The 22,746-nt window shown below is 45.9% G+C and overlaps 1 protein-coding gene across 1 annotated transcript in view; it reads right to left on the reverse strand.

Moving 5' to 3' along the window:
• The window catches only part of arhgdig (Rho GDP dissociation inhibitor (GDI) gamma), a 92,223-nt gene continuing 69,477 nt past the window's right edge, over window positions 1-22,746 (reverse strand). The window contains exons 4-6 of the mRNA XM_038820559.1: window positions 5,108-5,181; window positions 3,551-3,614; window positions 1-1,716 (exon numbers count right to left, since the gene is read on the reverse strand). Of these exons, the coding sequence (XP_038676487.1) occupies window positions 1,517-1,716; window positions 3,551-3,614; window positions 5,108-5,181 (338 nt within the window). The 3' untranslated portion in view covers window positions 1-1,516. The remainder of the gene's footprint in view (window positions 1,717-3,550; window positions 3,615-5,107; window positions 5,182-22,746) is intronic.

The following is a 22,746-nucleotide window of genomic DNA, read 5'->3' on the forward strand; positions in this document are numbered from 1 at the left end:
TTCTGTTCATGCCCAACCTTTATTTGAAGCATCATCCCGCTAGATACAGGTCACAGAAAAATAATAACCTCACAAGAAGACAGCATGTATGTAACTGAGTGAAACAGGTTTTGATAACACAATGAAACCTTGAACTGCAATTAGCAAGGGGCCTATACTTTTCAGGCCTGGACCTTATTACATTTTCAGATTCCTGCTAAAATGCCACAAACAGCTCTGAACTCAAAGAGGTCGACAGGAATGTGCATTTGTAAGAAACATACTTGATTCTCAGAGAGAGGGACACAATAGCGAAAGCTAGAAAGTGAATTGTATTCACTCCATCATGATTCACTCCTGTGCACTTTAACATACATTTTCATTTACTATTGAACATGCTGCCTTCACCACAATAATCACAAAAGAGCTATCTGAATGAATTAGGCTTTGTGGAAGGCAAAATGAAAGATAAAAAAAATCACAACAGTGCAATAACATTTCAGCTTGTATCTTAAGCAAAAATCATCGGAGTGAAACAGAGAAAAGTAAAGCATGTTTTGGTCATACAAATCACTAAAATTTCTAGATGCAAACAATGTCTGTCATTAGCAAATATTTCTGCATTCAGATCTACTGTTATTATGTGATAAAGTACAGTTTTAATATGAATACCTCAAAGAAAGAAAAGACAGAAAGAAGCATTTATATAGTGTCTTTCACAACCTCAGTGTGTCCCAAAGTGTTTACAGCCAATAAGTACTTTGGAAGTGTAACCACTGCAGTTAATGGTAAAAGTGTTAATTGTACACTTTCAAAGTGACTATTCATATTGATTATTTAACTTGTTCATGTTGCAAACTGTCCAGAAATTTGTTTCCGTCAGTTAATCTTTAAAATATTACTGACCTTTTATTTTTGGAACTACATTTCAGATGGCTTTTCACATGGAAGTAAGAATCGACCCATGGTAGCCAAAATAAGAGAATTCAGGGCAGTATGTACCTGCAGCTCTGATGAAGTATCACTTCTGATATGTTATGATGTCTTCCCTATTTTAGGTGCCAGTGAACTTGCTGCACACGTCCAGCTTGTCTTTTTTTATTTCTGGTTTACATCGGTTAACATTTTGTGAAGAAGCAGAATATATGATAGAACGTGTGACTGAATGCAAAGTATAGCAGCTTATCCAGTGTTCTAATTCACTTGTTTCCTATTCACATTTTGAATGCTATTACACAGTATATTTTTAACCGTTCAGAGAAATTTAATCTTTCAAAATATCCATGTTTACATGTAGCCATTTTTGAATAGTCAGTATTTTGATATAGATCTTCATATCACCCATAAATACATCAGAACACACCTAAAGCACTTGTACTAAAAACAACAGGCTTTGCAGACAAATAGTTACTTTTGCACAATTAATGATGTACACAATTAGGAACAGTAATTAAAAAGCCTTAAAGTAACTTTGGTACCAAAGGACAGTAATCCTTCTGACTAATGGTTTCTATCTTATTTTAAAGTGAGCCAGGTCCTAGTCCGTCCAATCTTTCTTTATATTGAGCTTCCACTCCCAGTGCAGGTGGTCACTCTTGTCGTCATCTGTGATATGGGACTTCATGGTGTACATGCCCCTCACCATCATTCCTTTGGGTGCTTCTTCAATTGGGCTTATAAACTCGTACTCATCTGCTCTAGGTCCATAGCTGCCAACCATATAGGTATCCTTACTCGCTGTTCAAAATAATGGAGAATATAATTAAGATTTAGAAAGAAGAATTTGCAATATTTCCAACCAATTTAAGTAACTCCTCAAGGCATCCACCATCAGAACATGCAACTTTTACTCTATGAACAAAAGCATTTCTGACAACGATAGTACAGGATAGGCATAACACGTTATCTGGCTGCCTTCAGGGATTCATTATGTTCAGTGAACATAATTTTCAGGTAACTTGATGTGAAATCATGCTTTCACTTCCCTTGTAAAAGCTAGATTTTAATATATGCAAATAAAATCACTGTACAGAAAAATTAGATTTATTTAACTCCAGTAGGGTTATTACCCGTGAAAAATAGCATCAGTAGTGCCAAGCAAAGCACTTGCCTTAGCATTAATCATTATTAGTAAAATAAGAGAATTACCCATTAGATATGGGAAATATCTATCCAGAGATCTTTCATGAAGGGACTTAAGTTTGTTAGGGGAGTATGTTGTGCTCACATCAATCCTTTTAAAGATGTGTTATTTGCTTCACGTAAGACAAAAATCAGGCAGCACTGTGCAATTACCCCCATCAAAAAATGTGATAAGACCAGCTCTTTAGCATTTCTGCTACTCGGGAAGAAATAAAGTACCACTGAACCAGCAGTGGCACAAACTATTATAGCTAGGGCACAAAGATAGGTCGGAAAGTGAGTTATCAAGAGGACATAATCGGCGGCACGGTGGCGCAGTGCTTAGCACTGCTGCCTATAGGGCTAAGGACCTGGGTTTGATCCCAGCCCCGGGTCACTGTCTGCGTGGAGTTTGCACATTCTCCCCATGACTACATGAGTTTGACGCCCACATCCCAAAGATCTGCAGGTTAGATGGATTGGCCACACTAAATTGCCCCTCAATTGGAAAAAGATAATTGGGTACTCTACAAAAAAAGTGAAGAGGACATAAGGAGGCTCCAAAAGATTATAGATAGGTTAACTGAGGGGGAAAAGATTTGGGCAATGGAGTATATGGGCATATGGGCAGAATTCTCCCCTCATGGGACAAAGTCCCCTGGAATGTGGGAAATTATGAAGCTGTCCACTTTGGCAGGACAAATAAAAATGGGCCGAATGGCCTCCTTCTGCACTGCAGGGGATCTATGGAAAAATGAAGCATATTATTTAAATGGTGAGAGTTTGCAGTGCTCTGGGATGCAGAGGGATCCAGATGTCCTAATGCATGAATTTCAAAATGTAGCTAATAAAATATTATTGTTTATTGCAAGGGGAACTGAATACAAGAGTAGGGAGGTTATGCTTCAGTTTTACAGAGCATTGGTGAGACCATATCTGGAGCACTTCTTACAGTACCCTGGTCTCCTTACCTAAGGAAAGATGTAAATGCATCAGAAGCAGTTCGGAGAAAGTCTACTGGTTTAATACCTAGAATGGGCAGGTTGTTTTTTGAGGAAAGGCAGAAGAGGCTAGGCTTGTATCCGCTGGAGTTTAGAAGCGTAAGAGGCAACGTGATTGAAACATATCAGATCCTGAAGGAATTTGACAGGGTGGACCCCATCTATCCTTTAGGGAAAGAAATCTGCTGTCTTTACACGGTCTGGCCTGCATGTGACCCCACAGCAATGTTGTTGACTCTTAAATGCCCTTTGAAATGCTAATTTGTAGCAAGCCACTGGGTTCAGGGGCAATTAGGGATAATTAGGCAAAAAATGTTGGGCCAGCCAGCATCCCTTGAATTAATTTTTAAAAACTGTCTCCTTACTTTAGAACAAAGATGAGTATGACTTTATGGGTTTTAGATGAACAATTTAGGATATTAAAATGCATACCATATCATGCAACTCACCCTGCAAACGGCCCTTGCATGTATAATGGACATACTTTAAGCCTGAAACAATTTCCCTGTTAACCTAAAAGAGAAATCAATAAGCTATTTGAATCTTAAGTTTCAGCATTATCAATGCATTAAAATGGATTACATTTTACTGCCATATCTTAACCTCATTAAACATATACAGTTACATTCATAATATGGCAGTGGCTCAATGCCAGCCCATCTCCCTTTCGGTTCTGAATAGATATGCAGCTCAGTGTACCTCTCGGACGCCATTCACATCCTATCTGGCTATCCTTATTCTCCAGCAAAAGATGGCAAGGCAATTATATTAGTAGACCAGGTTAGCCCAGCTTCTATCAAAAAAAGTTTACCATTAAAATGACATTTTGTTTGTTCTTTATATTTCTCACTAAACCGGTGGTAAACCATTTGACTCCCAGTTTGTCCAGGGTGATCTGACCGAAATCAGGAATGCACAGGATGACCGTAAGTTGGACACAAGTCTGTGCCACCCTCTCGGGTTGCTGCGAGCACGTAAATGTACACACAGAAGTGTTTGAAAAACTTTGTTATAAAATGTTTCAGTGTGCCAGAGTATGACCTCAAGCAAGGCATATGTGGGATTGTGGCCCAGGTCAAAGAGTGACTATCATAGCTCTAATGCAACTGAGCAAAATTTTTAAAATAAAAACACAACTTCTCAAAAAGAATCTAACAGTTTGTAATATAAATTATATGGACAAATTTGCATTAAAACAGCAAAGTGAAGTAGTGAAGGGAGAAAGGAGTGACTTCCAGGCATATGAGTTTGTTCAAATCAACAAATGCAAAAGTTAACTTCAATAGAGAGGTGATCCAACATTTTGCAGAATACTTGTAATGTCAAAAGAATGTTCTGATACAAAATATTACGGCTCCGAAGTAATGTCAAAATCATTTGTGTGAAATTAGTCTTTATAAACAGCACAAAAGAGGCCACAGTGAACCAGTTAAATGCTGTTGCCAAAAGCCATTCCCATTCATTTCGGTGGAATGATCAGAATGATCAGTAAACACCAAGCACAGGCAGCAGACAAATAGTTCAGCAGCAAGGGCAGCACGGTGGCGCAGTGGTTAGCATTGCTACCTCACAGCACCGAGGTCCCAGGTTCAATCCCGGCTCTGGGTCACTGTCCGTGTGGAGTTTGCACATTCTCCCCGTGTCTGCGAGGGTTTCACCCCCACAACCCAAAGATGTGCAGTGTAGGTGGATTGGGCACACTAAATTGCCCCCTAATTGGAAATAAATGAATTGGGTACTCTAAATTAAATATATATTTCAGCAGCAGATAACACAACTGAACGGGACAATAAAGTTCACACATAAAATAATGATTAAATACAGCAAGTATTAAAATGCTAGGAAGCAATGTCAAAACAGTAAAGAAACCAAGGTTCAAATGACCATTAGTCCTTTTAATCGTTATTCTATATGCAGATTAAGCCTAGCCATGAGAGCAAAGCATTGGATTCCTGTGAAACAGTTCAATCTAACAATGCACAGCATGGCAATAAAACATTTCTTACTTTAAAGTTAATTTTCAATCTGTATTCTACGCCTTCCTTCAGCACAAAGGTCTTCTTTAGAGCTACCAGATCACCTGGAAAACAAATAGTATTGCAGACCAATTTATACCTTATTGCTTATATTGGGAGATGAGAGTCACTATTAAACAAGACCACAACAAGTTACAAGAAGACTTTAATAAATATGCAAAATGGCAAATGAATTTCAGCACAAATAAGTGTGGGATATTGTATTTTGTTAAGAAAAGTAAGAAAGACTCTGACGAAGGGTCATCCAGACTTGAAACATTAGCTCTGTTCTCTCTCCACAGAAGCTGTCAGACCTGCTGAGATTTTCCAGCATTTTCTGCTTTTGTTTCAGATTCCAGCATCCGCAGTAATTTGCTTTTATGTTAAGGAAGTCTCTTATTAATTGCACAATACGAATCTAAAAGAGGTAAAGGTGCAAAGGAGAGTAAAAATGCACAAATTACTAAAAATAGTGACCCAGGTTAATAAAGCTGTGTGATGAGCCATCAATTGCACAAGAGACGAGTTGCTATACAAAAGTTAGGCTTTAATAAGCTAGAACTTAGCCCTGCGGTTGACTACAATAAAATGGACGACCGCCGGGTGTTCCGACTATTTATACCTCGGTATGGAGGCGTGGTTAACTCAGCCTCTCGACCAATCGGAGAGCCGTCACATGACTGGTCTCAACCAATCGGTCGAGAGACACATGACCGACCTGGGCCAATGGTAAGCCGGTGTTCTGCACCAGCGCAGGCGAGGGTGTTTCGCGAACCCGCAAAAGTAGCAGCGGGGCCCCGTGGACTTGTCGGGGCGTCCCGCGGCGCAGGCCTGAGGGAGGTCGGGAGCGGCGGATGGCGGTGGGGAAGCGTGCCAGGAGGCCCAGGATGGTGCCGCGCGGCTGGGGACATAGGCGCGAGCGTTTAGATCGACGACCTCCAGGGAGGTGGAGAGAGTCTGTGCCTCAGTTAAGCTGAGGTCGTCTTACTCCAGCATCCGCTGGTGGATAGCGGGGGACTGCATCCCAGCCACATAAGCATCTCTGATCAGCAGTTCCATGTGCTCCGTAGCTGAAACTGTGAGGCAGAAGCAGTTCCTCCACAGGATGGCGAGGATCTGGTAAAATTGGTCTAATAACTCACCGGGGAGCTGTTGTCTGGTGGCCAGCAGATGTCGGGCGAATACTCTGTTGACTGGTTTGAGGAATTGTCCATTCAGCTTTAGCATGGCGGCATCGTAATCTTCCTCTTCCTTGATTATCGCGTAGGCTGCTATACCCACGCTGGAGTGGAGGATGTGAAGCTTCTGTGCCATGGTAGAGGGACTGGTTGCAGACTCCAGGTATCCTTCGGGACATGCCAGTCAATGTTGAAAGAGTTCTGCAAAGTTCGGAGTTTGCGGGCTGATGCGGAGGCATTCGGGCTTGATCCAGAACTCCATCTTCAAAAATCTAGCTTATTAAATTGATGAGCCATCAATTGCACGAGAGATGAGTTGCTATACAAAAGTTAGGCTTTAATAAGCTAGAACTTAGCCCTGCGGTTGACTACAATAAAATGGACGACCGCCGGGCGTTCCGACTATTTATACCTCGGTATGGAGGCATGGTTAACTCAGCCTCTCGACCAATTGGAGAGCCGTCACATGACTGGTCTCAACCAATCGGTCGAGAGGCACATGACCGACCAGGGCCAATGGTAAGCCGGTGTTCTGCACCAATGGCAGACAGCTATGCAAATCATACCACCACACTGTGGAAAAAAAACAAATAACTGAGGGGCGGAATTCTCCGCAATGGCCAACACCGTCGTGAAACCCGGAGTGTTTCATGACGGCTTCTGAGGCCACTCCTCGCCCTCTATTCTCCCCCCCCCCCCCCCCGGGGGTAGGAGCGGCGTTTCGTGAAACTTGGCCGCCGCGCCAAGAATGACACGGCGGCAGCGCCAAAGTGACGTCAGCCGCGCATGCGCAGGTTGGCCGGTGCCAACCCACGCATGCGCAGTTGCCGTCTTCCCTTCCGCTGCCCCGCAAGACGTGGTGGCTTGATCTTGAGGGCGGCGGAGGGGAAAGAGTGCGTCTCTTGGAGACGCCGGCCCGACGATCGGTGGGCACCGATCGCGGGCCAGTCCCCTCCCGAGCACAGCCGTGGTGCTCGATCTCCTCTCCGCCCCCCACAGGCCCCAAACTCACCTTTTGCGCGATGTTCACGACGGCGGCGACCAGGTGTGGTTGCCGCCGGCGTGAACAGGTCGGGAACGGCAGGCTGCTCGGCGCCGGGAAAAACAGCGAGCATCGATTCTCCGAACGGGAGTGGGAGAATCGCGGGGGGTGCCAGAGCGGCCCTCCCACGATTCTCCCACCCGGCGTGGGGAACGGAGAATCGCACCCAAGATTTCTATCCAATGGGCTGGAAGAGAAAAATTATGCTAAATACCTCAGTTAGGCCACAGTTAGAGTACTGTGGGCAATACTTGCCACCATATTATAGAAAGGATAGAGAAGCACAGGAAAGGGGACAAGAAAGATTTACAAGAATGCTACCAGAAATGCAAAGTTAAACCTGTCAGGAAAGGATGAACAGGCCAAGTCTCTTCCCTCTTAAAAAGCCAAGTCTACCAGGTGACCTCATCGAGGTCTTTAAAATGATAAAAGATTTTGATCAAGTACCCTAAGAGAGCAGAATTTGGGTGGGTTGGGGGTGAGGGTCATGGGAAAAATGCAAGAAACTTGTAAAAGGAACTCAGCACACCTCAAACTCGAACTTTTGGTTTTAACGTTGGCGAGATGTGGAGTGGCCATCCAAACTGTTTGCTGGCAATGTGTCGGACATGTAAATATTATAATGAGGCTGCCTTAACAGTGATGCAACTTTCAATTACATGTAGTTGGGTTTCCTAAACCTCACAAAATTTAGCAGCGTAAACAAAGTGAGAAGGGCTGAATTCATGGCCTTCGTAGCATCCATTTTCCAAGAAATTATTTGCCACTGCATTTAAAAATGCAACGAATATTTCGTGCTTGCATCATTTTCACAATAGTACCAGAATAAAGATTTATTTGTGCTGTTTGAATATCCAAACAGATGAGCACTTAATTTCATCAACGCTGCCACACTGAAAAGCATACAGTAATCAAATGGAATTTGTCATTTGCAGAAAAGACCTACGTCGGCAGGAATATCATAGAACATAGAACATAGAACATAGAACGATACAGTGCAGTCCAGGCCCTTCGGCCCTCGATGTTGCACTGACATGGGAAGTCAAAAACTAAAGGCCATCTAACCTACACTATGCCATTATCATCCATATGCTTATCCACTAGACTTTTAGATGCCCTTAATGTTGGCGAGTTCACTACTGTTGCAGGTAGGGCATTCCACGGCCTCACCACTCTTTGCGTAAAAAACCTACCTCTGACCTCTGTCCTATATCTATTACCCCTCAATTTATGGCAATGTGCCCTCGTGCTAGCCACCTCCATCCGCGGGAGAAGGCTCTCACTGTCCACCCTATCTAACCCTCTGATCATTTTGTATGCCTCTATTAAGTCACCTCTTAACCTTCTTCTCTCTAACGAAAACAACCTCAAGTCCATCAGCCTCTCCTCATAAGATTTTCCCTCCATACCAGGCAACATCCTGGTAAATCTCCTCTGCACCCGTTCCAAAGCTTCCACGTCCTTCCTATAATGAGGCGACCAGAACTGTACGCAATACTCCAAATGCGGCCGTACCAGAGTTTTGTACAGCTGCAACATGACCTCATAGCTCCGGAACTCAATCCCTCTACCAATAAAGGCCAACACACCATAGGCCTTCTTCACAACCCTATCAACCTGGGTGGCAACTTTCAGGGATCTATGTACATGGACAACGAGATCCCTCTGCCCATCCACACTGCCAAGAATTTTACCATTAGCCAAATATTCCACATTCCTGTTATTCTTTCCAAAGTGAATCACCTCACACTTCTCAACATTAAACTCCATTTGCCACCTCTCAGCCCAGCTCTGCAGCTTATCTATGTCCCTCTGTAACCTGCAACATCCTTCCACACTGTCTACAACTCCACCAACTTTAGTGTCGTCTGCAAATTTACTCACCCAACCTTCTGTGCCCTCCTCCAGGTCATTTATAAAAATGACAAACAGCAACGGCCCCAGAACAGATCCTTGTGGTACGCCACTCGTAACTGAACTCCATTCTGAACATTTCCCATCAACCACCACCCTCTGTCTTCTTTCAACTAGCCAATTTCTGATCCACATCTCTAAATCACCCTCAATCCCCAGCCTCCGTATTTTCTGCAATAGCCGACCGTGGGGAACCTTATCAAACGCTTTACTGAAATCCATATACACCACATCAACTGCTCTACCCTCGTCTACCTGTTCAGTCACCTTCTCAAAGAACTCAATAAGGTTTGTGAGGCATGACCTACCCTTCACAAAACCATGCTGACTATCCCTAATCATATTATTCCTATCTAGATGATTATAAATCGTATCTCTTAGAATCCTCTCCAAGACTTTACCCACAACAGACGTGAGGCTCACCGGCCTATAGTTACCGGGGTTATCTCTACCCCCCTTCTTGAACAAAGGGACAACATTTGCTACTCTCCAGTCCTCTGGCACTATTCCTGTAGCCAATGATGACATAAAAATCAAAGCCAAAGGCTCAGCAATCTCTTCCCTGGCTTCCCAGAGAATCCTAGGATAAATCCCATCAGGCCCCGGGGACTTATCTATTTTCACCTTGTCCAGAATTGCCAACACTTCTTCCCTACGCACCTCAATGCCATCTATTCTAATAGCCTGGGTCTCAGCATTCTCCTCCACAACATTATCTTTTTCCTGAGTGAATACTGACGAAAAGTATTCATTTAGTATCTCGCTTATAAGACCATAAGACCATAAGACATAGGAGTGGAAGTAAGGCCATTCGGCCCATCGAGTCCACTCCGCCATTCAATCATGGCTGATGGGCATTTCAACTCCACCTCCCAGCATTCTCCCCATAGCCCTTAATTCCTCGCGACATCAAGAATTTATCTATCTCTGCCTTGAAGCCATTTAGCGTCCCGGCCTCCACTGCACTCTGCGGCAATGAATTCCACAGGCCCACCACTCTCTGGCTGAAGAAATGTCTCCGCATTTCTGTTTTGAATTTACCCCCTCTAATTCTAAGGCTGTGCCCACGGGTCCTCGACTCCTCGCCTAACGGAAACAGTTTCTTTGCGTCCATCCTTTCTAAGCCATGTATTATCTTGTAAGTTTCTATTAGATCTCCCCTTAACCTTCTGAACTCCAATGAATACAATCCCAGGAACGCCAGCCGTTCCTCATATGCTAGACCCGCCATTCCAGGGATCATCCGTGTGAATCTCCGCTGGACACGCTCCAGTGCCAGTATGTCCTTCCTGAGATGTGGGGCCCAAAACTGGACACAGTACTCCAAATGGGGCCTAACCAGAGCCTTATAAAGGCTCAGTAGCACATCGCTGCTTTTATATTCCAACCCTCTTGAGATAAATGACAACATAGCATTCGCTTTCTTAATCACGGATTCAACCTGCATGTTTACCTTTAGGGAATCCTCGACTAGCACTCCCAGATCCCTTTGTACTTTGGCATTATGAATTTTCTCACCGTTTAGAAAGTAGTCTATGCTTGGATTCTTTTTTCCAAAGTGCAAGACCTCACATTTTCTCACGTTGAAATGCATCAGCCATTTCCTGCACCACTCTCCCAAACTGTCTAGATCCTTCTGCAGCCTCCCCACTTCCTCAGCACTACCTGCCTGACCACCTAACTTCGTATCATCAGCAAACTTCGCTAGAATGCCCCCAGTCCCTTCATCCAGATCATTAATATATATGGTGAACAGCTGCGGCCCCAACACTGAACCCTGTGGGACACCGCTGGTCACCGGCTGCCATTCCGAAAAAGAACCTTTTATCCCAACTCTCTGCCTTCTGTCAGACAGCCAATCCTCAACCCATGCCAGTAGCTCACCTCGAACACCATGGGCCCTCACCTTACTCAGCAGCCTCCTGTGTGGCACCTTATCAAAGGCCTTTTGGAAATCCAGATAGACCACATCCACTGGGTTTCCCTGGTCTAACCTACTTGTCACCTCCTCAAAGAATTCTAACAGGTTCGTCAGGCACGACCTCCCCTTACTAAATCCATGTTGACTTGTTCTAATCCGACCCTGCTCTTCCAAGAAATTAGAAATCTCATCCTTAACGATCGATTCTAGAATTTTACCAACAACCGAGGTTAGGCTAATTGGCCTATAATTTTCCATCTTTTGTCTTGATCCTTTCTTGAACAAGGGGGTTACAACAGCGATCTTCCAATCGTCCGGGACTTTCCCTGACTCCAGTGATTTTTGAAAGATCTCAACCAACGCTTCCGCTATTTCTTCAGCCACCTCCCTCAGAACTCTAGGATGTAGCCCATCGGGGCCAGGAGATTTGTCAATTTTAAGACCTTTTAGCTTTTTTAGCACCATCTCTTTTGTAATGGCAACCATACTCAACTCAGCCCCCTGACCCTTTATAATTTTTGGGATATTACTAACGTCTTCCACTGTGAAGACAGACGCAAAGTACTTATTAAGTTCTCCAGCCATTTCCTCATCTCCCATCACTAGCCTTCCAGAATCAGTTTGAATTGGCCCAATGTCTACTTTGGCCTGACGTTTGTTTCTTATGTATTGAAAGAAACTTTTACTATCATTTCTTATATTACTGGCTAGCCTGCCTTCATATTTGATCCTCTCCTTCCTTATTTGTCTCTTTGTTAACCTCTGTTTGTTTTTGTAGCCTTCCCAATCTTCTGATTTCCCGGTGCTTTTGGCCACTTTATAGGATCTCTCTTTTTCTTTGATACATTTCCTGACCTCCTTTGTCAGCCATGGCTGTCTAATCCCTCCCTGGATAATCTTTCTTTTCTTGGGGATGAACCTCTGTACAGTGTCCTCAATTATGCATACAAACTCCTGCCATTTTTGCTCTACTGTCTTCCCTGCTAGGGTCTGCTTCCAGTTGATTTTCACCAGTTCCTCTCTCATGCCCTCGTAATTACCTTTATTTAACTGTAACACCATTACATCCGATTTTGCCTTCTCTCTTTCAAACTGCAGACTGAACTCAACCATATTATGATCGCTGCTTCCTAAGTGTTCCCTTACTTTAAGATCTTTAATAAAGTCTGGTTCATTACATAGCACTAGGTCCAGAATAGCCTGCTCCCTTGTGGGCTCCATGACAAGCTGTTCCAAAAAGCCATCTTGTAAGCATTCCATGAATTCCTTTTCTTTGGATCCACTGGCTACATTATTTACCCAATCCACCTGCATATTGAAGTCCCCCATGATCACTGTGACCTTGCCTTTCTGACATGCCTTTTCTATTTCCCGGTACATGTTGCGCCCCTGGTCCTGACCACTGTTAGGCGGTCTGTACATAACTCCCATTATGGTTTTTTTGCCTTTGTGGTTCCTCAATTCTACCCACACAGACTCCACATCATCCGACCCTATGTCGTTTAGTGCCATAGATTTAATTTTGTTCTTAACTAACAAGGCAACCCCACCCCCTCGGCCCACCTCCCTGTCTTTTCGATAGGTTGTATATCCTTGGATGTTTAACTGCCAGTCCTGAACCCCCTGCAGCCATGTCTCTGTGATGCCTACCACATCATAATCATTCACGATGATCTGTGCCATTAGTTCATCTACTTTGTTACAAATGCTACGAGCATTCAGGTAAAGTGCCTTAATGTTAACTTTCTTATCAGTACAGATATTGGAAGTCCTAAGATGTCCAAAGTTATCCTTCCTTTTTGTTGCATTCCTAGTCTGCCTCAAGCTTAAATCCACCTGCCTACATGTTATCCTCCTGCGTATCTTGCCATTTAACTCCCTGCTCCCTGTCGCTTTCACTTTCCCTTCCCCCCAACTCAGAAGTTTAAAGTCCTACTGACCACCCTATTTATCCTCTTCGCTAGAACACTGGTTCCAGATCGGTTCAGGTGGAGACCGTCCCAACGGTACAGATCCCCCCGGTTCCAAAACTGATGCCAATGTCCCATGAAGTGGAATCCCTCTTTCCCACACCAATCCCTTAGCCACGTGTTTACTTCCCTAATTTTCCTATCCCTATGCCATTATCTCCTCAGCCTCCACACACAACTTCCCACCACTGTCCTTGACTGGCCCTACTCTTACCCTAGTCATTCTTTTATTCCTGACATACCTATAGAAAGCTTTTCGGTTTTCCTTGATCCTACCTGCCAAAGACTTCTCATGTCCCCTCCTTGCTCGTCTTAGCTCTCTCTTTAGATCCTTCCTCGCTTCCCTGTAACTATCAAGCGCCCCAACTGAAACTTCACACCTCATCTTCACATAGGCCTCCTTTTTCCTCTTAACAAGAGATTCCACTTCTTTGGTAAACCACGGTTCCCTCGCTCTACCCTTTCCTCCCTGTCTGACTGGTACGTACTGATCAAGAACACGCAATAGCTGTTCCTTGAACAAGCTCCACATATCCAGTGTGCCCAACCCTTGCAGCCTACTTCTCCAACCTACACATCCTAAGTCATGTCTAATGGCATTATAATTGCCCTTCCCCCAGCTATAACTCTTGCCCTGCGGGGTATACTTATCCCTTTCCATCGCTAACGTAAAGGTCACCGAATTGTGGTCACTGTTTCCAAAGTGCTCACCTACCACCAGATCTAACAGCTGGCCTGGTTCATTACCCAAAACCAAATCCAATGTGGCCTCGCCTCTTGTTGGCCTGTCAACATATTGTGTCAGGAAACCCTCCTTCACACATTGTACAAAGAACGACCCATCTAATGTACTCGAACTATATCTTTTCCAGTCAATATTTGGAAAGTTAAAGTCTCCCATAACAACTACCCTGTTACTTTCGCTCTTTTCCAGAATCATCTTCGCCATCCTTTCCTCTACATCCCTAGAACTATTAGGTGGGCTATAGAAAACTCCCAACAGGGTGACCTCTCCTTTCCTGTTTCTAACCTCAGCCCATACTACCTCGGAAGAAGAGTCCCCATCTAGCATCCTTTCCGTCACCGTAATACTGTCCTTGACTAGCAGCGCCACACCTCCCCCTCTTTTGCCCCCTTCTCTGAGCTTACTAAAACACCTAAACCCCGGAACCTGCAACAACCATTCCTGTCCCTGCTCTATCCATGTCTCTGAAATGGCCACAACATCGAAGTCCCAGGTACCAACCCATGCTGCCAGTTCCCCTACCTTATTTCGTATACACTTGGCATTGAAGTAGACACACTTCAAACCACCTACCTGAACACTGGCACCCTCCTGCGAAGTCAAATCTGTGCTCCTGACCTCTATACCCCAAAACTACAATCCAGGTTCCCATGCCCCTGCTGAATTTGTTTAAACCCCCCCAAAGAGCACTAACAAATCTCCCCCCCAGGATATTGGTGCCCCTCAGGTTCAGATGTAGACCATCCTGTCTATAGAGGGAGCAGGACAGGGATGGAAGTTGAGCTCAGGGCTGCAAGTGTGGTCAGGCCTAGTTGCAGAGCATAGAAAAGCAGTATCTTTACAAGTGCCATTCTGTAAGTAAAAGCTAACAAAGTCATTTATTGTGGAGCACAATAAACCATCCTTCAACTGCTGAACGACTTCTAGCATTCATTTAAGAAACATAACATGGTACAGGAGTGGCTTCTTTGAACAGAAAGAACCAACGCAACCAGCAAAAGCAACAGGCCGGCCGCCCGACTGTGGAAGACTTGGCAGCCTCTCGACTCCAGACGACCTTCTGAAGCAATGGATCACATGCTACGTCCAGGGATGACTACAGGTAATTTAAATAGCAACTGGAAAATGTTTAAACAGCAGTTTCAGCTATACATGTCAGCTCTGGACTTAAATGCAGCCACCGATGACAGAAAAATTGGACTTTTACTCTCAATGGCAGGCCAGCAGGCGGTAGACATTTATAACTCTTTTACGTCTGCTGATACTGAAGAGAAAACTAAGTATCAAGTGATAGTAGCAAAATCTGATGACCACTGTAAATCACAATCCAATGAAATCATTGAAAGATTCAACCTGCGTAACAGATTCCAAAAAAACGGGGAGACTATCTCCCACTTTATAACAGATCTGCGCTTGCTAGCACAAGTTTGCAATTAAGTTGATTTAACAGACTCAATCATCAGAGATCAATTAATCTATGGTCTTGCCGACGGAAATCTAAAAGAATCACTAATGCTGCAAAATGACTCAACACTGAAAACCACCATAGATAATTGCTTACTACAGGAGCAGAAGAAGCAGCAGTTACTGGAGCTGTTTGACAAACAAAACTTGGAAAAAACTCATCACGAGGCAGATGTGAAAATGGTGACCTCTCCTCACAGGACCTCTCTTCTGGTCGCCGGCCCGTCTGCGCATGCGCGCCATCCCGAAAGACGCGGCCCCGGAAGTACACGGTACGCGCAAGCGCACTTCTCGCAATACCAGCCCCAGACTGAAAGTCACGCTGCGCATGCGCGAACGCAACATACGCATGATGTCATGACGTGTCATCACTGTGGCTCCGCCCATTTAAAAGGGCAAGTCCTGCACAAGGAAAAAGGTGCAGAAAATGCTCCAAAATGAACCATTTTGCCTCCCAATGTCAGTCCACAGCCAAATATTACTCCCCAATGCAAAGGCATGGAGACTTCAAAGTACGCACAGTTGATGTAATGGACACTCCGGCATCCGAAGAAAATTTCTCCGACCACGAAGAATTCCACTCCTGGGAGAACGCGTACGGCATTGGAATCATAAACGCCACAGCGGAACCACAGGAGCTGACAACAAAGCCTTGACACGTGCATGCCATTGACTCCACAAGCGAATGGAGTGCTACGGTGCAAGTCAATGACTTCCCCATCACGTTCAAGCTGGACACGGGAGCCTCCGCAAACTTGATGACGAGCAAAGATCTTGCATCCGTCCCAGGGACACACGAGATGTTACCTGCCGCATGCAAGTTAACTGATTACAACGGAAACCAGATCACCTCAAAGGGATCCTGCCACCTACAAGTTGCCAACAAGACAGTCACAACAGGACTACGATTTGAAATTGTAGATGACAAAAGATCCTCACTGCTAGGTGCTCAAGCCTGCAAGGATTTGCGGCTAATTCAAAGGATCTTCATGCACGCAGCTGACTCATCACGCATTGCCGATGACATAAAGCTGCTACTCAGCGAGTATCCCGACGTCTTCTCTGGCATGGGTACGCTACCCTACAAATACAAAATCCTGCTCAAAAAGGATGCCATACCGGTCGTTCATGCCCCACGGAGGGTGCCGGCTCCATTGCGGGACAGGCTAAAAGCTGAACTTCAACGTCTCCAATCTCAAGGCATTATCTCACGATTCACACAGCTAACTGACTGGGTCAGCTCGCTGGTGTGTGTTAAGAAGCCATCTGGTGAGCTCAGGATCTGTTTAGATCCCGAGGACTTGAACAAGAACATTTGCAGGGAACACTACCCTATCCCCAAGCGAGAGGAGATAACGAGCGAAATGGCACAAGCTCGCATATTTACCAAGCTTGATGCCTCACAGGGCTTCTGGCAAATGCAGCTCGATGAGTCCAGCCGCCTGCTGTGCACCTTTAACACGCCGTTTGGAAGGTACTGTTATAATCGGATGCCCTTCGGCATTATATCTGCATCCGAAATATTTCACAGAATAATGGAGCAGATGATAGAAGGCATTGAAGGCGTCCGTGTCTATGTGGATGACATCATAAATGGTCAACGACAGAGTAAGACCACATCGCGAGGGTGAAGCAAGTCTTCCAAAGGATCCACCACTTTGGACTGAAGCTCAACCGGGCCAAGTGCACCTTTATACGGTCCTCTCTGACCTTCCTGGGCGACACAATATCAGAGCACGGGGTGAAGCCGGATGCTGAGAAGATCGCCGCAATTCAGAGCATGCAGAGACCACAGGACAAGAAGGCGGTGCTAAGATTCCTGGGATTCATCAACTTCCTCGGCAAATTCATACCGAACCTAGCAGCACGGACGACGGCGTTGAGGAACGTGATAAGGAAGGACACGGAATTTGCCTGGACCCAACATCACCAAGATGAATGGGATGATCTGAGACACCAATTGATGGCAGCTCCAACACTCACATTTTTTGACCCGGCAAAACCTACAAAGATCTCCACCGACGCCAGTCATCATGGAATTGGTGCGGTGCTACTGCAACAGAATGACCAGTCGGACTGGGTCCCAGTGGCTTACACTTCACGAGCGATGACCGCCACAGAGTGCAGGTATGCACAGATAGAGAAGGAGTGCCTAGGGCTAATCACAGGCGTGACCAAATTCCACCACTATGTGTACGGTCTCCCCACGTTTCTCGTGGAAACTGATCATAGGCCGCTGGTAAACATCATCGACAAAGATCTAAATGATATGACACCGCGCCTACAACGCATGATGATGAAGTTGCGGAGGTGCGACTTCACGCTGGTCTACACCCCTGGCAAGGACCTTGTGATAGCTGACACATTATCACGAGCCATGGACGCTGACAACCCGACACTGGCTTCCATCAATATGTGGAAGCTCATGCACAGTGGTGCAAGGAGACACTCCCAGCAATGGACGAGAGGCTACAGCAAATTCGTCAGGCGACACAAGAGGACGCCACCCTCCTTCAAGTCATACACAACCTTCAGTATGGCTGGCCAAATGGGCGGTGCCCACAGTTGCAAAACGTCCAAACTGAACTGTCCATGGTGGATGGCATCAAACTGCGGAATGACAGAATCGTCATCCCACTGGCGCTCCGGGCGGACATGCTCCGCAGGATTCACGAGGGGAACCTTGGTGCCGAAAAGTGCAAAAGGAGAGCACGACAATCCGTTTACTGGCCAGGGATAAACGAGGACATAACGAACATGGTGCTCACCTGTGACACGTGTCAAAGACATCGACCGGCACAATACAAGGAGCCACTGCAGCAGCATGAGATGGCCACTTCACCGTGGGACAAAGTTGGCATTGACTTGTTCCACGTCATAGAACATAGAACATAGAACAGTACAGCACAGAACAGGCCCTTCGGCCCTCGATGTTGTGCCGAGCAATGATCACCCTACCAGGGTAGGGGCAGCAGGGTAGCATGGTGGTTAGCATAAATGCTTCACAGCTCCAGGGTCCCAGGTTCGCTTCCCGGCTGGGTCACTGTCTGTGTGGAGTCTGCACGTCCTCCCCCTGTGTGCGTGGGTTTCCTCCGGGTGCTCCGGTTTCCTCCCACAGTCCAAAGATGTGCGGGTTAGGTGGATTGGCCATGCTAAATTGCCCGTAGTGTCCTAATAAAAGTAAGGTTAAGGGGGAGGTTGTTGGGTTACGGGTATAGGGTGGATACGTGGGTTTGAGTAGGGTGATCATGGCTTGGCACAACATTGAGGGCCGAAGGGCCTGTTCTGTGCTGTACTGTTCTATGTTCTATGTACCCAAACCCACGTATCCACCCTATACCCGTAACCCAACCCCCCCCCCCTTAACCTTACTTTTAAGGACACTACGGGCAATTTAGCATGGCCAATCCACCTAACCCGCACATCTTTGGACTGTGGGAGGAAACCGGAGCACCCGGAGGAAACCCACGCACACACGGGGAGGACGTGCAGACTCCGCACAGACAGTGACCCAGCCGGGAACCGAACCTGGGACCCTGGAGCTGTGAAGCATTTATGCTAACCACCATGCTACCGTGCTGCCATGGGCTGCAACTATGTTCTGCTCATCGACTACTACTCCAACTGTCCGGAAGTACTGAAACTCCCGGCTCTCACAGCGGCATCAGTCATCAAGGCCTGCAAAGAAACCTTCTCCAGGCATGGCATCCCACGGACGGTCATGTCCGACAATGGTCCTTGCTTTGCCAGCTGGGAATGGATGGACTTCGCCAAGCACTACAACTTCAAGCATGTGACGTCGAGTCCACACTTTCCGCAATCAAATGGCAGGGTGGAGAAAGGTGTCCACATTATCAAACAACTGATCAGCAAGGCTGCGGACTCAAAATCCGACATACACTTGGCCATCTTGTCATACCGTTCGTCACCTTTGAGCTCTGGACTATCACCGGCTCAAATGCTCTTCAACAGAGATGTGCGGACAACATTACCGGCACTACAATTCACCAATCCCGATCACTCGCCTGTCCTGGATAAGATGCGTCACCAACGTCAGGTGCAAAAGCAGCACTATGACCAGCAGGTAAAAGTACTGCATCCGTTGGCAATCAACAATACGGTGAGGTTGCAACACCCAGCTGGGGGCTGGTCTAAAATGGCGACGGTTCTCCGCCAAATATCACCACGATCCTACGTTGTGCAGTCTGACGATGGAACACTGTTTCGATGAAATCGCCGAGACCTTCTAAAAGTTACACCTCATCGAGAGGTATTTCCAACACTAGATCTGCGGGACTGTGTCATGCAACATCCTGGAACTCCAGCAGCAGGTGTCCAAATGGATGCAAAAGACTCTGGATCTCCATGCCCACTCAGGAGGTCTACCCAGATCAGATGTGCACCAAACCGTCTGAACTTATGAACATGGACTGACAATATCATTGCTCTACCTTGTCTTTGTATATAAACCTAACTGTGTTTGAATTTGTGTTTAGTTACAGCTCTGCAACTAAAAAAAAGTGAAAAAGGGGGATATAGTGATCCTCGCCTGAGTGTGTACAGAAGGGGCTGATGGGAAATGGAAGTACCACCAGGGGGCAGCACAGGGACATATAAGAGTGACGCCGAAGGCCCGCCCTCACTCACTTTGGCTGGAGAGACAGGGGAGCAGGACAGGGACGGAAGTTGAGCTCAGGGCTGCAAGTGTGGTCAGGCCTAGTTGCAGAGCATAGAAAAGCAGTATCTTTACAAGTGCCATTCTGTACGTAAAAGCTAACAAAGTCATTTATTGTGGAGCACAATAAACCATCCTTCAACTGCTGAACGACTTCTAACATTCATTTAAGAAACATAACAAAAGCAATGTCCTATTTAAGAGGCAGTTCAAAGTTTAATCCATATTAGTGCAGAACATTTACCAATACTGACATAATATTCAATTACATTTTGACAAAAGCCCAAATAAAATCTGACAGCTTGATTTAGCTGAGCTCAATGGTTGAACGGGATAAATTTTGAAGCAGTTACATATTCAGTTAGTATAACAATAATAATTATATTGAATTGGTTAGGTTTGGGTGCAGGAAAACATGTTTTTTTTATTACTGACAATTGATTCTCTGAACTGCACAGTGGAAGCTTTTCATTTGCGCTGAGAGATTGAGTGCAGGTTTCTCCTTCGATAGCACCAACCTCATTTCAGATGATGACATACTTCCTAAAGTGATCACTAAAATGACAAAGTATGTACCAGGTCTGCTAAATGTTTAAATGGGAGGCACTGGGTGACCACAATGGATCACAGGTTCACTATTCCACCTCAGGGATCTGGATCTGAATGTATCTCAGTTAGCTGGTCCAGTGTGAGTAATCTTGCCCATTCATAATGCAATTTCATAATAAAGACAAACATCAGAAAAATGGACTGTGAAACTTTGTGCTGACTGGATAATCGTGACAGCTATTTCGCAATTCCTTAAACATGACAAATTGGAGTGTTTTGCTGGTATACCTTTTAAGAATAGAGATTTAGAGAGAACCAGCAGGACTCTATCCCGTGGGGAATTCACCCAATAATCGTTGGGAAGTGCTCAATCTGGAACCTGGAATACCCACTTGCCATAACTACACCTTTCAACGACAAAAGAACAAGCGCGCAATCCAGGAAATGCAACAGAAATGTCTTGTGTGTAAAGATAGACCTTGAGATGCAATTTCCCTTAGATTTTTAGAGTCTATTATTTGAGCCCCCTCCTGGGTCTCCAATCTGTTACAATCCATGTTTCTGGCTGGCTGTATGGAAAATAGGGGGCCTAGCAGCGTGCACATGTCGCAGCTATGAAGCTTCAGTTGTCCCTGACGGCCACGTGTGCACAAAGTGTGTCCAACTGCAGTTACTGGCTCACCGCATTTCGGAACTGAGGGTGGGTTCACTCTGAAGCATCCACGGTGCTGATCAAGCCGTAGACAGTACGTCCAGTGAAGTGGTCGTACTGCAGGTGAGGATTGAACAGACAGAAAGGGTATAGGTGACCACCAGGCAGAGTAGAGGAAGGGATGGGTAACCAGTGGCCATCCCCCTTTCTAACATATATACCTTTTTGGATACTGTTAAGACAGATGACTGCGTACAGGAAAGCAGCGGCAGCCAACTTCATGGCACCATGGGTGGGTCTGCTGCACAAGAGGGGAGGAGGAAAAACATCAGGGCTATCGTGGCAGGGGATTCAATTGTAAGGGGAATAGACAAGTGTTTCTGTTGCAACAAAAAAGACTCTCCAGGAGGGCATGTTACCTCGCTAGTGTCAGGGTCAGGTATGTCACTGAATGGCCGAAGGGAATTCTGAAGGGGAGGCAAACAGACAGATATCCTGGTACATATTGGCACCAATGATATAGGTAGAAAAAGGAATGAGGTCCTGCAAGCAGAATTTAGGGAGCGATTAAGCAGATTAAAAAACAGGACCTAGAAAGTAGTAATCTCTGCATTACATCCGGTGCCACTCGTCACTTTAGAAATAGGAAGTTAGTCCTGATTAATGTGTGGCCACAGAAATGTAACAGGAGGGGTAGCTTTATATTTCTGGGACATTGGGACTGTCTTTGGGGACGCTGGGACCTGTACACAGCGTTCGATTTGCACCTGAACCGAAATAGAACATAGAACAGTACAGCACAGAACAGGCCCTTCGGCCCTCGATGTTGTGCCGAGCAATGATCACCCTACTCAAACCCATGCATCCACCCTATACCCGTAACCCAACAACCCCCCCCTAACCTTACTTTTTATGACTCTACGGGCAAATTAGAATGGTCAATCCACCTAACCCACACATCTTTGGACTGTGGGAGGAAACCGGAGCACCCGGAGGAAACCCAGGCACACACGGGGAGGACGTGCAGACTCCGCACAGACAGTGACCCAGCCGGGAATCGAACCTGGGACCCTGGAGCTGTGAAGCATTTATGCTAACCACAATGCTACCGTGCTGCCACGGGACCAGTGTCCTTGCAGGGAGGTTTGCTAGTGCTGTTGGGGAGGGTTTAAACTAATTTAGCAGGGGGCCGGGATCCTGAGAGAAGGTTCAACAGGAATAGATACACATCCAAAATTAGAAGAGACATTAAGTGAGTCAGGAAGGCATATTATTTCTAGACCAGGGCTGGGATTCTTCCCTACCCGGCAGGGAGGGGGGTCCTGGTGTGATGGAGTGGCGTGAACCACTCCACGTCGAGCCGCCCCAAAGGTGCGGATGTCTCCGCACCTTTAGGGGCCAAGCCCTAACATTGAGGGGCTAGGCCCTCGCCGGAATGGTTGGCGCTCCGCCGGCTGGCGTGGAAGGCCTTTAGCGCCACGCCAGCCGGGGCCGAAGGGACTTCGCCGGCCGGCGGAAGT

This window comes from Scyliorhinus canicula, chromosome 15 (assembly GCF_902713615.1).
Source record: "Scyliorhinus canicula chromosome 15, sScyCan1.1, whole genome shotgun sequence".
Lineage (NCBI taxonomy): Eukaryota > Metazoa > Chordata > Chondrichthyes > Carcharhiniformes > Scyliorhinidae > Scyliorhinus > Scyliorhinus canicula.